At 41.4% G+C, this 12,409-nt stretch overlaps 1 protein-coding gene across 1 annotated transcript in view; it reads left to right on the top strand.

The window, feature by feature from the left end:
• LAMC2 (laminin subunit gamma 2) overlaps window positions 1–12,409 on the top strand; it is a 43,157-nt gene that overhangs the window by 9,239 nt on the left and 21,509 nt on the right. Inside the window, exons 2-10 of the mRNA XM_073571330.1 lie at window positions 2,119–2,316; window positions 2,436–2,553; window positions 4,133–4,234; window positions 4,689–4,825; window positions 8,165–8,293; window positions 9,687–9,876; window positions 9,962–10,074; window positions 11,310–11,528; window positions 11,629–11,811. Of these exons, the coding sequence (XP_073427431.1) occupies window positions 2,119–2,316; window positions 2,436–2,553; window positions 4,133–4,234; window positions 4,689–4,825; window positions 8,165–8,293; window positions 9,687–9,876; window positions 9,962–10,074; window positions 11,310–11,528; window positions 11,629–11,811 (1,389 nt within the window). The remainder of the gene's footprint in view (window positions 1–2,118; window positions 2,317–2,435; window positions 2,554–4,132; window positions 4,235–4,688; window positions 4,826–8,164; window positions 8,294–9,686; window positions 9,877–9,961; window positions 10,075–11,309; window positions 11,529–11,628; window positions 11,812–12,409) is intronic.

The following is a 12,409-nucleotide window of genomic DNA, read 5'->3' as shown; positions in this document are numbered from 1 at the left end:
AACAGCTGATTGATGGCGGTGTCGGGTGTTAGACCCCCACCATTCTTATACTGATGAGCTGGCTCGGACTGGCCCTCAGGATAACAGGAGAATCCTCCGGTAGGCCGCCCCTATGAAGGAGTGCTGATGAGTAGAGCTATTACACTTGATTCATAATTTTCAGAAAAAGGTATTAATCATTCATTAAACAAACTAGCTAAATACTACATAGAAGCAAAAGTAAGTTTGTGTACCAGGGACAGGTTATATTTGCCTGTAGCTGAACAGTGTGGCCCAAGAATCAATGTTTCTAGTGGGAGTTTACCAATCCAGTCCGACACCGCTGATGAGGAATCAATATACCGTAGAAGTAATCGATAATCCCATTAATTATTAATGAGAATCAAAGATGTAGGATGAGAGCATGAAAACCACATCCATGGTGCAGAACCCCTATGGGGATGGATTTTTGTAGCAATATAAGTGTTGACAGCAGAATTTACTGCACAATGTCGGGGAGTGTCGTGGTGGCGAAATGTTTAAGTCGTGTGACTCCAGGACGCTGTAAAGGGGCCGTGCAGAAGCTCATTACATGGGACAATGCGGGAGGGAACAAGAAGGAAATCTACTCTTTGGCTGGCATCTAATTGTCGTGGAATGTCGTCATGTTACAACCTGAGTTTTGTCTGATCCGTCACTTACAGAATTGCCAGCCCCTTGAAATAGAGATCTAAGCAGTTGTAAACTATTTATATCAGGAAATGATTATAGGGAGACAAACCGTAGGACGTACGGTAAGTGTATGTCACTTAAACATCTTAAATTACCAGTTCTCAGCTCTGATTATCCAGTTAAAGATGTTTTCACTGTCTGGTGTTGGAAAATAAATGCGTTGTAACAAGTGCAGGCAGAAGAAATGGATCATTGACAGAGAAGGCTTACCTTTAATGAACCTGTACTTGTAGATTAGGGAGCTGGAATGACGTAGGCAGTCGGGTGAAATGGTGTGACAATGTCTAAGGGTCTGTGCACACAGCGGTTGTTGGATACCGGCGTACCCGCCAAGCTTTACAAATCAGGAAAATGCTGGCGTTGTGTTTCCTGAAGTGTCTTTTTCGTAAGATTATTCATATTTTTTGTGGCAGCTTTTCACTCTGTCTTTTTTGTTTTATCCTTGTATGAATAAGATATTGAGAAACTTCTAAGCAAAAGTCACTGGAAGAAAGGACAGATGACTTCTTTTAAAAGCTTTGCATCTTTGCAAGCAAAAAAAAACAGATAAAAGAAGCGTACAATCCTGAATACATAGTGTGCAGAGCAAGGCATTTTTACATTGCAGTACACATGTTCTCTCTTCTTATTTAGCACTTTTTCAAGAGTTACAGAGCATGCCCACTAGACTTGGGAGACTCGATACTCAGAACCCCGGTCCATCAGACTGTGCACTTCAGCTTTGGGCAAAGCCGAAAAAGAGATTGCGTTTGGTGCATGCTCAAGATTAAAAAAAAACAAAAAAAAAACTTTAATAGGCTTCATTGAGTCGAATTTATTCTTTTTCACATACGATAAAATGGGATGGATTATTCTGATCAGAGTATGGTCTGAGTGTTATCTTATTTTCTTGTGCGAGGTGAAATGTAAAAGCAAAACAAAAAATAAATTTTGACAGTTAGTGAAAATGGGACCGCATTTAAATGTCATCCGAGGGCGGTCTGACTTTTCCACCGACCTATTGACTTGCATTGCTGATTTTTGTTCTCACCCTCCGGATCAAATTCAGACATGCCTCCAATATTTCCCACAAACCGCTCAGACCGAGTAAAAAATTGGACATGTGCAGGGCCCCATAGAATGACATTGGTCCGAATGCGATCTAATATTTTGTCGGATAACGCACAGACCGATAATGGGGTCCTCTGCTCCTGCCCTTAAAATACAGAACTTTAAAAATTAATGGAGCTGGACCATCCCTTTTTTTATCTGAATCTTTGTGTTCCTTAACAATGTCGTCATTCCATTCTTGTAGTTAGGACCTGTTACCAAAGGATGAGCAGGTGTGTTGAAATCCTTTATGTTATTGATGTACGTTCTAACTCCTGTAAGTAACCTCCTTACGTTTTGCTTCTTTTTCCTTTTCAGTCCATATATCAGTGTGCAACTGTAATGGCCTCACTCAGCGCTGTGTGTTTGACCCAGAATTGCAGGCACAGACGGGGTCCGGCTTCCGCTGCATAGACTGTAATGGAGGCACAGATGGTCCAAACTGTGAGAAATGCAAAGATGGTTATTACCCACAACAGGATGGTGCCTGCACACCCTGTCACTGCCATGCTGAAGGTATATTTTGAAGAAGAGTAACTACTAATTTTATATAACTATGGCATGGTAAGAGTCAGGCATCAATAAACAATTTTTCTCCTTTACTGATTGGATGCGTTTTATGTCTTTCCTTGTAGGTTCTCTTACCTCTCGGTGTGATGACTTTGGACGATGTAGTTGTAAGCCTGGTGTAATGGGTGAGAAGTGTGACAGATGCCAACCCGGCTGGCATTCACTCACTGAAGCTGGATGCAGGTAAATATAATATGTGAGAAGCTTAACCAAAAGAACTGCTGTGATAGTAAAGATGGACCATTATTTTGTAGTTGCTTGCTAGCAAGATATCTTATTGAGAACTAACATTATTGGACCTGCAGGTTAAAGTGGGTTAATAACCTCTCCAGAGCTGTAGCACGTAGGCATGAGGTGTCCATGACAGTGAAGGAAACTCAAGCTCAACAACATGATAAACCACCATGAAAATAAATATTTTGGCTTTGCTCCCAAGGACTTGAATATCCACCCCTGAGAAACTAGAAGGTCTGTCCCTGAGGACTTGAAAAGCCACCCCTGAGAAGCTAGAAGATCTGTAAATGAGGATTTTAAGGTCCACCCCTGAGAAACTAGAAGATCTGTCCCTGAAGACTTGAAAATCTACCTGAGAAACTAAAATTGTCTCTGAGGATCTGAAGGTACACCTCTGGAAAATTGAAGACTTGTCCCTCAGGTTTTGAAAATCCATTTCTGAGAAACTAGAGGATTTGTCCTGGAGGACTAGTAGGTACACGTCCACCCCATAGAAACTTGAAGGTCTTCCCCTAAGGATTTGGAAATCTACCCCTTAAGAAACTAAAAGATCCGCTTCAGAAGATGTGACTCTTACATTATTTCCAGAGTTGATTCACTCTACTGTAAAACATCATGAAAATAAATATTTTGTCTTTGCCCCATTGACTTGAATATCCACTCCTGAGAAACTAAAAGATCTGTCCCTGAGGACCTGAAGCTCCACCCCTGAGAAGCTACAAGATCTGTCACTGAGGACTTGAAAGTCCAACCTGGAGAAACTATAATTGTCTATGAGAACTTGAAGGTCCACCCCTGAGCAACTGGAATCTGTCGCTGAGGATTTAAAGGTCTTCCCCATAGAAAATAGATCTTCCCACTAAAGATTTGAAAATCTATCCCTAAGAAACTTGAAGATCCACCTCTGAAGATGTGAATCTTACATTTTTTCCAGAGTTTATTCTCTCTCATGTAACGGGCAACCAGCATGTACAAGGACTACAATATCCCATCAACTAATATCAAAGGGATGTTTATATGAAAAAAGAGAGGCATTCATAGAGCATCAATACATACATAAAAACAATCTGTGTGACTTTCAGCCATTATCTGCTCCATACAGTACATTTTTTAGTGACGATCTTTGTGGGAGGTGTCATGGTAGCCATATTGATTGTTACTCATAAACCAATCTTAGGAAGGCGAAATGGAATTTATGATACATTATAGGATGTAACTACTTCAGATTAGCAATACATGGATCCCTGCATATTAGAATCTCAGATAAATAAGAATCACTGTAATAATACAAAGGACCAGGGGGCATTCATCATGTGTGGAGGAAAGGCAAATCCAGCAGCCAAATAGGAAAGGGTTCTTTACAGTTACAGCAATTGGTCTGTGGAATGGCCAACCACAAGCACTAGCAAAGACAGACACTATATCAGTATTAAGGAATGTGTAACTGGTGGAGAAAAGTAGAACTTGATGGACCTGTGTCTTTTTTCAACCTATGTAACATTGTCCCTTTGTTTTCTCCAAATTTTAGACGACAAGGCTGCCTATGTGACCCAGCGGGTAGCAGCCAAGGGTGCGACAGGGTAGGAAATTGTGTCTGCAAGCCACAAGTCACTGGAGAGAGTTGTGACAGGTAATGTAGCATTTTGGCGCTTTGTTCATTTTCCTAAGATCTGAGACGATGGGGGATAATCTGGATAAATAACAATGTACATATACAATTATATGGCACTGCCGTTCTGACTAGCAAAAAAAAAAAAAATCAAGTTATCCTATAACTGTGTCAAATGAAAACTGTAAAGTTATGGCTCCTAGAATGCAGTCACGTAAGAGATTTTTTTTTTCCTATAAGATGTATTTATTGTGTAAAATGTAAAGTAAATAAATAAATCCTACACCTATTTCGTACCAGGGAATTGACTAAGATTAAATTTAAAATGTAGACTTCGTTTTGACTGCGAAGTAAAAAAAAAAATTGTGTAAATTATTTATTTATTTTTTTTTAACTTTTTCGATCCACGTTCCGAACAATAGCAGAAAACAATGTGTTCAGCGGCGTAACGCCGGTGTTTTGGTGATAATTGCAGGTGTAAGCCAGGACACTATGACCTGCAGGCCGGCCGATCAGAGGGATGCCTGCAGTGTTTCTGCTATGGGCATTCAGCAAATTGTCGCAGCTCCACGGACTACAGCCGGAATGAGATCACATCTAATTTTGAGAAAGGTTTGTAACAAAGTAGTATTTAATATCTTCCTATAGATCCCCATGTGTGCACAGCCTCTCCGTGGGAGCTTCCTCCTAGGCAGACTTGTCTCTGTGTGAGCCTTCCTATAGCTTCCTTTATATTCAGTTACTTTGCTTCGCCGGTTGTAATTTCCTATTTATTTCTTTTTTTTCCCAAGTCTGTATTGTCTAATAGGAAGCAACAGAAACAAATATATTTAATCAGCACACATAAACAAATACAGTTCACTTAGATCCACAGGAATAGAGATTTTTCTGACTCAGTGTAAAAGCTATGTTATATACTAATACTTTATTGATGGAAAAAAAAAAACGAATAAAAATGTTACAAAAAAACAGAATACTCCAATGGAGTGGTATCAAAGCACATAGAGGTACAGTTGTGGCCAAAAGTATTGACACCCCTGCAATTCTGTCAGATAATACTCAGTTTGTTCCTGAAAATGATTGCAAACACAAATTCTTTGGTATTATTATTATCTTCATTTAATTTGTCTTAATTGATAAAAACACAAAAAAATAATTGTTCTAAAGCCAAAGTGGATATAATTCCACACCAAACATAAAAAAGAGGGTGGACAAAAGTATTGTGATGCTTCTTTAATTTGTGTAATTAACAGCACCTGTAACTTACCTGTGGCACCTAACAGGTGTTGGCAATAACTAAATCACACTTACAGCCAGCTGACATGGATTAAAGTTGACTCAACCTCTGTCCTGTGTCCTTGTGTGTACCACATTGAGCATGGAGGAAAGAAAGAAGACCAAAGAACTGTCTGAGGACTTGAGAAACCAAATTGTGAGGAAGCATGAGCAATCTCAAGGCTACAAGTCCATCTCCAAAGACCTGAATGTTCCTGTGTCTACCGTGCGCAGTGTCATCAAGAAGTTTAAAGCCCATGGTACTGTGGCTAACCTCCCTAGATGTGGACGGAAAAGAAAAATTGACAAGAGATTTCAATGCAAGATTGTGCAGATGTTGGATAAACAACCTCGACAAACTTCCAAACAAGTTCAAGCTGCCCTGCAGTCCGAGGGTACAACAGTGTCAACCCGTACTATCCGTCAGGGTCTGAATGAAAAGGGACTGTATGGTAGGAGACCCAGGAAGACCCCACTTCTTACCACGAGACATAGAAAAGCCAGGCTGAAGTTTGCCAAAACTTACCTGAAAAAGCCTAAAACATTTTGGAAGAATACTCTCTGGTCAGATGAGACAAAAGTAGAGCTTTTTTGGCAAAGGCATCAACATAGAGTTTACAGGAGAAAAAAGAGGCATTCAAAGAAAAGAACACGGTCCCTACAGTCAAACATGGCGGAGGTTCCCTGATGTTTTGGGGTTGCTTTGCTGCCTCTGGCACTGGACTGCTTGACTGTGTGCATGGCATTATGAAGTCTGAAGACTACCAACAAATTTTGCAGCATAATGTAGGGCCCAGTGTGAGAAAGCTGGGTCTCCCTCAGAGGTCATGGGTCTTCCAGCAGGACAATGACCCAAAACACACTTCAAAAAGCACTAGAAAATGGTTTGAGAGAAAGCACTGGAGACTTCTAAGGTGGCCAGCAATGAGTCCAGACCTGAATCCCATAGAACACCTGTGGAGAGATGTAAAAATGGCAGTTTGGAGAAGGCACCCTTCAAATATCAGGGACCTGGAGCAGTTTGCCAAAGAAGAATGGTCTAAAATTCCAGCAGAGCATTGTAAGAAACTCATTGATGGTTACCGGAAGCGGTTGGTCGCAGTTATTTTGGCTAAAGGTTGTGCAACCAAGTATTAGGCTGAGGGTGCCAATACTTTTGTCTGGCCCATTTTTGGAATTTTGTGTGAAATTATCAATGTTTTGCTTTTTGCTTCATTCTCTTTTGTGTTTTTTCACTGAAGACAAATTAAATGAAGATAATAATACCAAAGAATTTGTGTTTGCAATCATTTTCAGGAAGAAACTAAGTATTATCTGACAGAATTGCAGGGGTGTCAATACTTTTGGCCACAACTGTATATGTCATAATAGATTTATCAAAAGGTCAGGTGCACGATGTGTATATGCAAAAATATATAAACAGGTAAATACCAAAAAATACCCTAAGGCTGCAGATTCACCTGCGGATTTTTCCACCTGCGGTTTACCTGCGGATTTGCCAGCGGTTTTCCCCCTGCGGTTTGACACCTGGACAATGGAATAGGTGTCAAACCGCAGCGGAATCCGCAGAAAGAGTTAACATGGTGCGGATTTAAAACCGCAGGGAAAAATCTGCAGCATGTGCGCTGCTGATTTGAAATCCCATTGGATAACATGGTACTGTACACTGTCTGCGGAACTGCTGTAGATCCGCAGGGCCAAATCCGCTGCGGATCCGCAGCGTGTGCACATACCCTTAGTCATACATGCAAAATACTGAGACTACCTCTTAAATAGAGGGAAACCATAGTGTACTAACATCAAAATGATGTGCCAGTGAAATAGGGGGTAAGGTGCATGTGCTCTGGTCCACTGGCCCCAACGCACCTTTCACCACAGGCTTCGTCAATGTAAAAGCTATCCAATCTTGAAAAATGCTTTTCTTATAAGGCAGCGTCCACATATTGCGTATGTTTTGGGTTTTTTTGCCAGCATTCTTGCAGTTTTATTGCAGCAGAATTTGTGCAGATTTTGCTGCCTTTTTTGTTACAGACTAAGGGTAAATCCACACTAGGTGTTTTTCAGCGTTTTTTTAATGCAAATTTTTGCATTTTCGAGTACTAGGTCTGTGAGATTTCAGAAATCTCACGCACACACATTGGTTTTTTTTTTTTTAGCTTTTTTGGTGCTTTGCATATTTTTTTTTGCACAGTTGAGCATGTCATTACTTCCATACCTTTTCAGCATTTTTCACCCATTGACATGAATGGCTGGTGAAAAAATGCTGAAAATCTGCAACAAAAAACCAGGTATCAGGTTTGCTGCTTTTTGTGTGCCAAAACCTGATTCTGTAGAATAGGACTTTTTTTTTTTTTTTTACTAAACTTTATAAGCATGTTTAATACACAAATCTAGCATGCCAAAAAATACAGCAAAATGCAAGAAAAAAAAAACAGCAAAATCTGCTTTTTTTCTGCAGCTTCTTTCCTGCCAAGATATCAGATTTTGCTGCAGAAAACAAAAAACTTACCCTAAATACAGATTTCACCCTTTCCATTGCAAAGGACAAAATCCACAATGTTTCCATTGAAAAAGTACCGAAGGGTTTATAATCCGACTCTGGTATTATTATCACAGATATTTCTTTGTACATCACTTGCTTTCTATCTGACATTGTATCTGTCCTGTTCCCTGTAGATGTAGAAGGCTGGACTGCAGTTCTAAAGGACGGATCCCCTGCCTCAGCCCCCGTCCGCATGTCCCGCCATCATAAGGAGGTGTATCTAGCATCACGACAGCTGGAACCTCTATATTTCAGCGCCCCAGGTAATGTTATCCATATGGCTGAAGATTAGAGGCCAAATTATAGTGATAAATTAATATATTTATTACCGTATATATTAACATAATACAATCACCCAAAAATCCAACATGGCAGATCAGTGTTTTGACAAAATATCAGTAGACAGTCTGTTGGCTGAAAGAGATTATCAAGCTCAAGCCGACAGTCAGGATATAAACATTATACGGAAAAAAAAGTATTAGGATACACTTCTTAATCTGTGAATTCAGGTTTTTGATTCGGTTCCTCCGCCCCGCTGTCATTCTGTCTGCTTTTGCTGACGGGACCATGGCCGGTGGTGCAGAGCTCGCTGATACCCAGGCGGTCCTGTAGCCACCTATCGCATTTCCTCCATCTTAAATATTCTCCCATCACCTGTGAGTGATATTATTGAAAAATGGAAGGCACTGCAGCAAGTCAGCCATAAAGTGGAGACCCTGTAAAGTTGCAGAGTGGGGGGCCGAGTGCTGAGGAGCGGAGCGCTGAAAAGTCACTAGCGCTCTGCTGACTCCATAAATGCAGAGTCCAGACCTCCTGTGCAGTAACACTGTATGAGAGGAACTTTATGGCATGGGTTTCCACGGACAAGCAGCAGCTTGAAAGCCTTACATCACCAAGCACAATGTCAATCGTCAGATGTCAACACCACTGGACTCTGGAGCAATGGAAACGTGGTCTGGGCAGTGACGGATCACACTTCTCTGTCCGGCGTCTGATGGACGAGTCTGGGTTTGGTGAATGCCAGGAGAACGTTACCTGCCTGACTGCGTTGTGCCTGCTGTACAGTTTGGTGGAAGAGGGATAATGCTATGGGCTTCTTTTTCAGGTTTGGCCAAGACCTTATAATTCTAGTGAATGGAAATCTTAATACTTCACCAGATCAGACATTTTGGACAATTATAGCTTAAAAATTTGTTGGATCAGTTTGGGGAAGGCTCTTTTCTGTTCCCCATGACTGTACTTGGTTCACAAGGTCCAGACAAAGTTCAGGGAGTTCGGTGGAAGAACCTGACCGGTCACACAGACCCTGGATCTCAACCCCTTTGGGATGAACTAGAATGGAGGTTGTGATCCCGGCCTCCTCCAACATCAGGGTCTGATCTCACAAATGCTCTTCTGGATCGAGGGGCAAAAACTCCCACAGATGCCTCCAAAATCTTGTAGAAAACCTTCCTAGAAGAAGGGAAGCTGCTGTAGCTGCACAGGGGCCAACTTCATATTAATGTCTATGGACGTAGAATGGAAGGTTAGAAAAGCTCCTGGAGGTGCAATGTGGAGGGGGCACATACTTTAGTCCATACAGTATAGTAGCACTCATATTTCCTTTTTCCTCTGGATTTTTCCAGGTTTTTAATGTCTGAGCTTTGTCTTCTGCAGGAGCTTTCTTAGGAGATCAGTCAGTAAGTTACGGCCAACTGTTCTCCATAACTTTCCGCGTGGATCGAGGCCGTCACCGGGCCGGTACTGAAGATTTAATACTAGAAGGCGGAGGATTGAGAGTAACGGCGCCACTTACTTCATCCAAAACTTCGCTGCCCTGCAGATTGCCTCAGACATACACCTTCAGGTGAGGACGTTGCTGTCTGGTGATAACATCCTTTCCTGAATTTCCCACTATGAATAAAACTTACAAACCCGTTTCCTCTCTACAGATTGGATGAACTTTCCTTCAGCCCTTGGACTCCCAAAATCAGTCATTTTGACTTTCGCCGTCTTTTAAGTAATTTGACGTCTTTAAGAATTCGCGCTACTTATGGAGAATACAGTAAGTGCAAGTAAAAGCAAGTTTCATGTCTGTTTATTGCGCCCTCTAGTGATGGAATTGGTTACTACATCTCTTACTGTTTTTTTTTTTTTTTTTATAATGTGCCAAAAAAAGAGAAATTAGAGCCACGAAAGTATCTTAAAAAAAACCATCATAACTTTATTGAACAGATATTGTAAGCCATCGTTTACATAACATGTACAGAGGTCTTTCAGGGAAATTCAAAGCAAAAACATGTATACAAACAGATATAACACACAGTATAAAGTCATTAAGGAGACCAATTATCTTATTATACAAACGTATATTATAACACAAGGTACAAGCAAGGAACTGAGACAGAAAGTGCAAGTCCATCATAATACATTGTAATACACCTAACAGTGGATATACTATGTGCCTGCCGATAATCCGACAGACGTTTCACACGTTTACTTCTTCAGGGGATCTGTTTTCTATTTAAAAAGCCAAAATTAATTCCATGCTAGTCAGCTGAGGAATAAAAAAAAAACTTTTGGAAAATACTCAGATTGTGTGGTATCACGCACCGGTATTTTAGGGCTAATAAATTTAAATTTGGCTAGGCGCTCAAGAGTTGGTGCAATGATTTGGCAATCTTTAGAAACATCGATTTCTGGTTTTGCTTTGCAGACCTTATCATGGCAGATCAATTTAACATTTTATTGGCGTAAAATAATGGGTGGGGGAATAGGCTCTTGCCTTTGGCTGCAGTTTATCTCCCGTAGGAACAAAGGATTGGGCATGTTGTAATTCAGCATGCCCAGTCCTTATTTTCCCCAACATTTTCCATTGAATGAGAACTAATACACGATGCCACCATGTAGTACACAATAAATAGTCAAGCACAAACACTAGTGGAAAAACTGGCATCTAATATATACGGTCACCTTAATGGGGTTGTTCACTACTTTAAGACATTTTCTTAAGAGGCTCAGGTGGTCAAAACGTAAAAAAAAGAAGAGCCTCATCTACCATGACAGCACCAATCCTCTATATGTTTGCAAGTATTCCTCAAAGTCTTGCTGACCGCCTCTTATGGTGATGGTGTTGGAGTGGGGGGTGATGTCATCTGACCACTGCAAACAATCAGATTGGCTACTAAAACCTTGACATTTTGCCCAGGAACAGGAAGAAATAGGATTTCTTTAAGTTGTTGGATTGATACAGAAAACTAGGAAATGTAATATATTATCTGTATTTACTATGTCCACCAGGCACCGGATACCTGCAAAGTGTTTCTCTCATCACCGCTCGTCCTGGCCCCGAGGATTCGGCCCCATGGGTGGAGAAATGTGATTGCCCTGTTGGCTATAAAGGTGACTCGTGTGATCAGTGCTCCCCAGGATACTACAGAGAATCACCAGCACTCGGGGCTTTCAGCCCTTGTGTCCCCTGCAGATGCCAAGGTGGAGGCCGGTGTGACCCAGAAACGGGTAAACGTCTCAATACGTTCATGTTTGGTCAGGAGTTTTCGCACATTCAGTTTTTTGATTTTTATTTTTTTTCTTGTGTTGCATTTTGGTGACTCATCAGGTGACTGTTATTCTGGTGATGAGAATCAGAACATTGACTGCGCTGACTGCCCACACGGACAGTATAATGACCCGCGGGACCCCCAGAGATGCCTGCCATGTCCTTGTGGTTCTGGCATAGGATGCTCATTGTCTCCGGAGACTCAGGAACCCGTATGTGACCACTGTCCTGTCGGCCTAAGTGGTGAGTAACAAGCCGGGCTGGGAAGGGGACCGAGGTCACAATGCATTGTCTGTATGCAAGTTAGCTCTCCTCCAGAAGAGAGAAAACTATTTTTTTTTTTGTGTTTCCTCTAGTTAGCTGCCCTGTATAACCCTTGAGGTCCATTTCTGACTTATTAAAGAGCATTAGATCATTAAAACATAGATCATAGAAATACAAGCTGTCACGCTCGGGTCAGGAGAGCCGCTGGCCAGTCCGAGTATTGTGATGCAAAAAATGGCATGGAAGCTTGAATGGCCAACTGGTGTTCCATTCATTCTCCATGGGGCTGCGGTAAAAGTCTGATGGAGCGCAGCCTGCACAGGGATAAAAATTCCCTCTTCTGCCTGTCAGTACGGGTCCCAGCGGTGGGACTGCCACGGATCAAGTTATCAGCTACCCTGTGGATAGGTTGTTTTAACCAGACAACCCCTTTAAACCAAATATAGTCTACTTTGAAATAAAAAGACATCCATGAAATATCAGATATCTATTTTCTACAAGTGTGGAGTCTAGAGGTGGGTAGGTGGATCCTCTTCCTTCTGAGAAACCACTTTATTTTATCAATTTCTGTATTAAA

This window comes from Dendrobates tinctorius, unplaced genomic scaffold (genome assembly GCF_039654945.1).
Source record: "Dendrobates tinctorius isolate UK_male_01 unplaced genomic scaffold, ASM3965494v1 ptg000029l, whole genome shotgun sequence".
NCBI lineage: Eukaryota > Metazoa > Chordata > Amphibia > Anura > Dendrobatidae > Dendrobates > Dendrobates tinctorius.
This window is presented reverse-complemented; position numbering and strand designations above follow the sequence as displayed.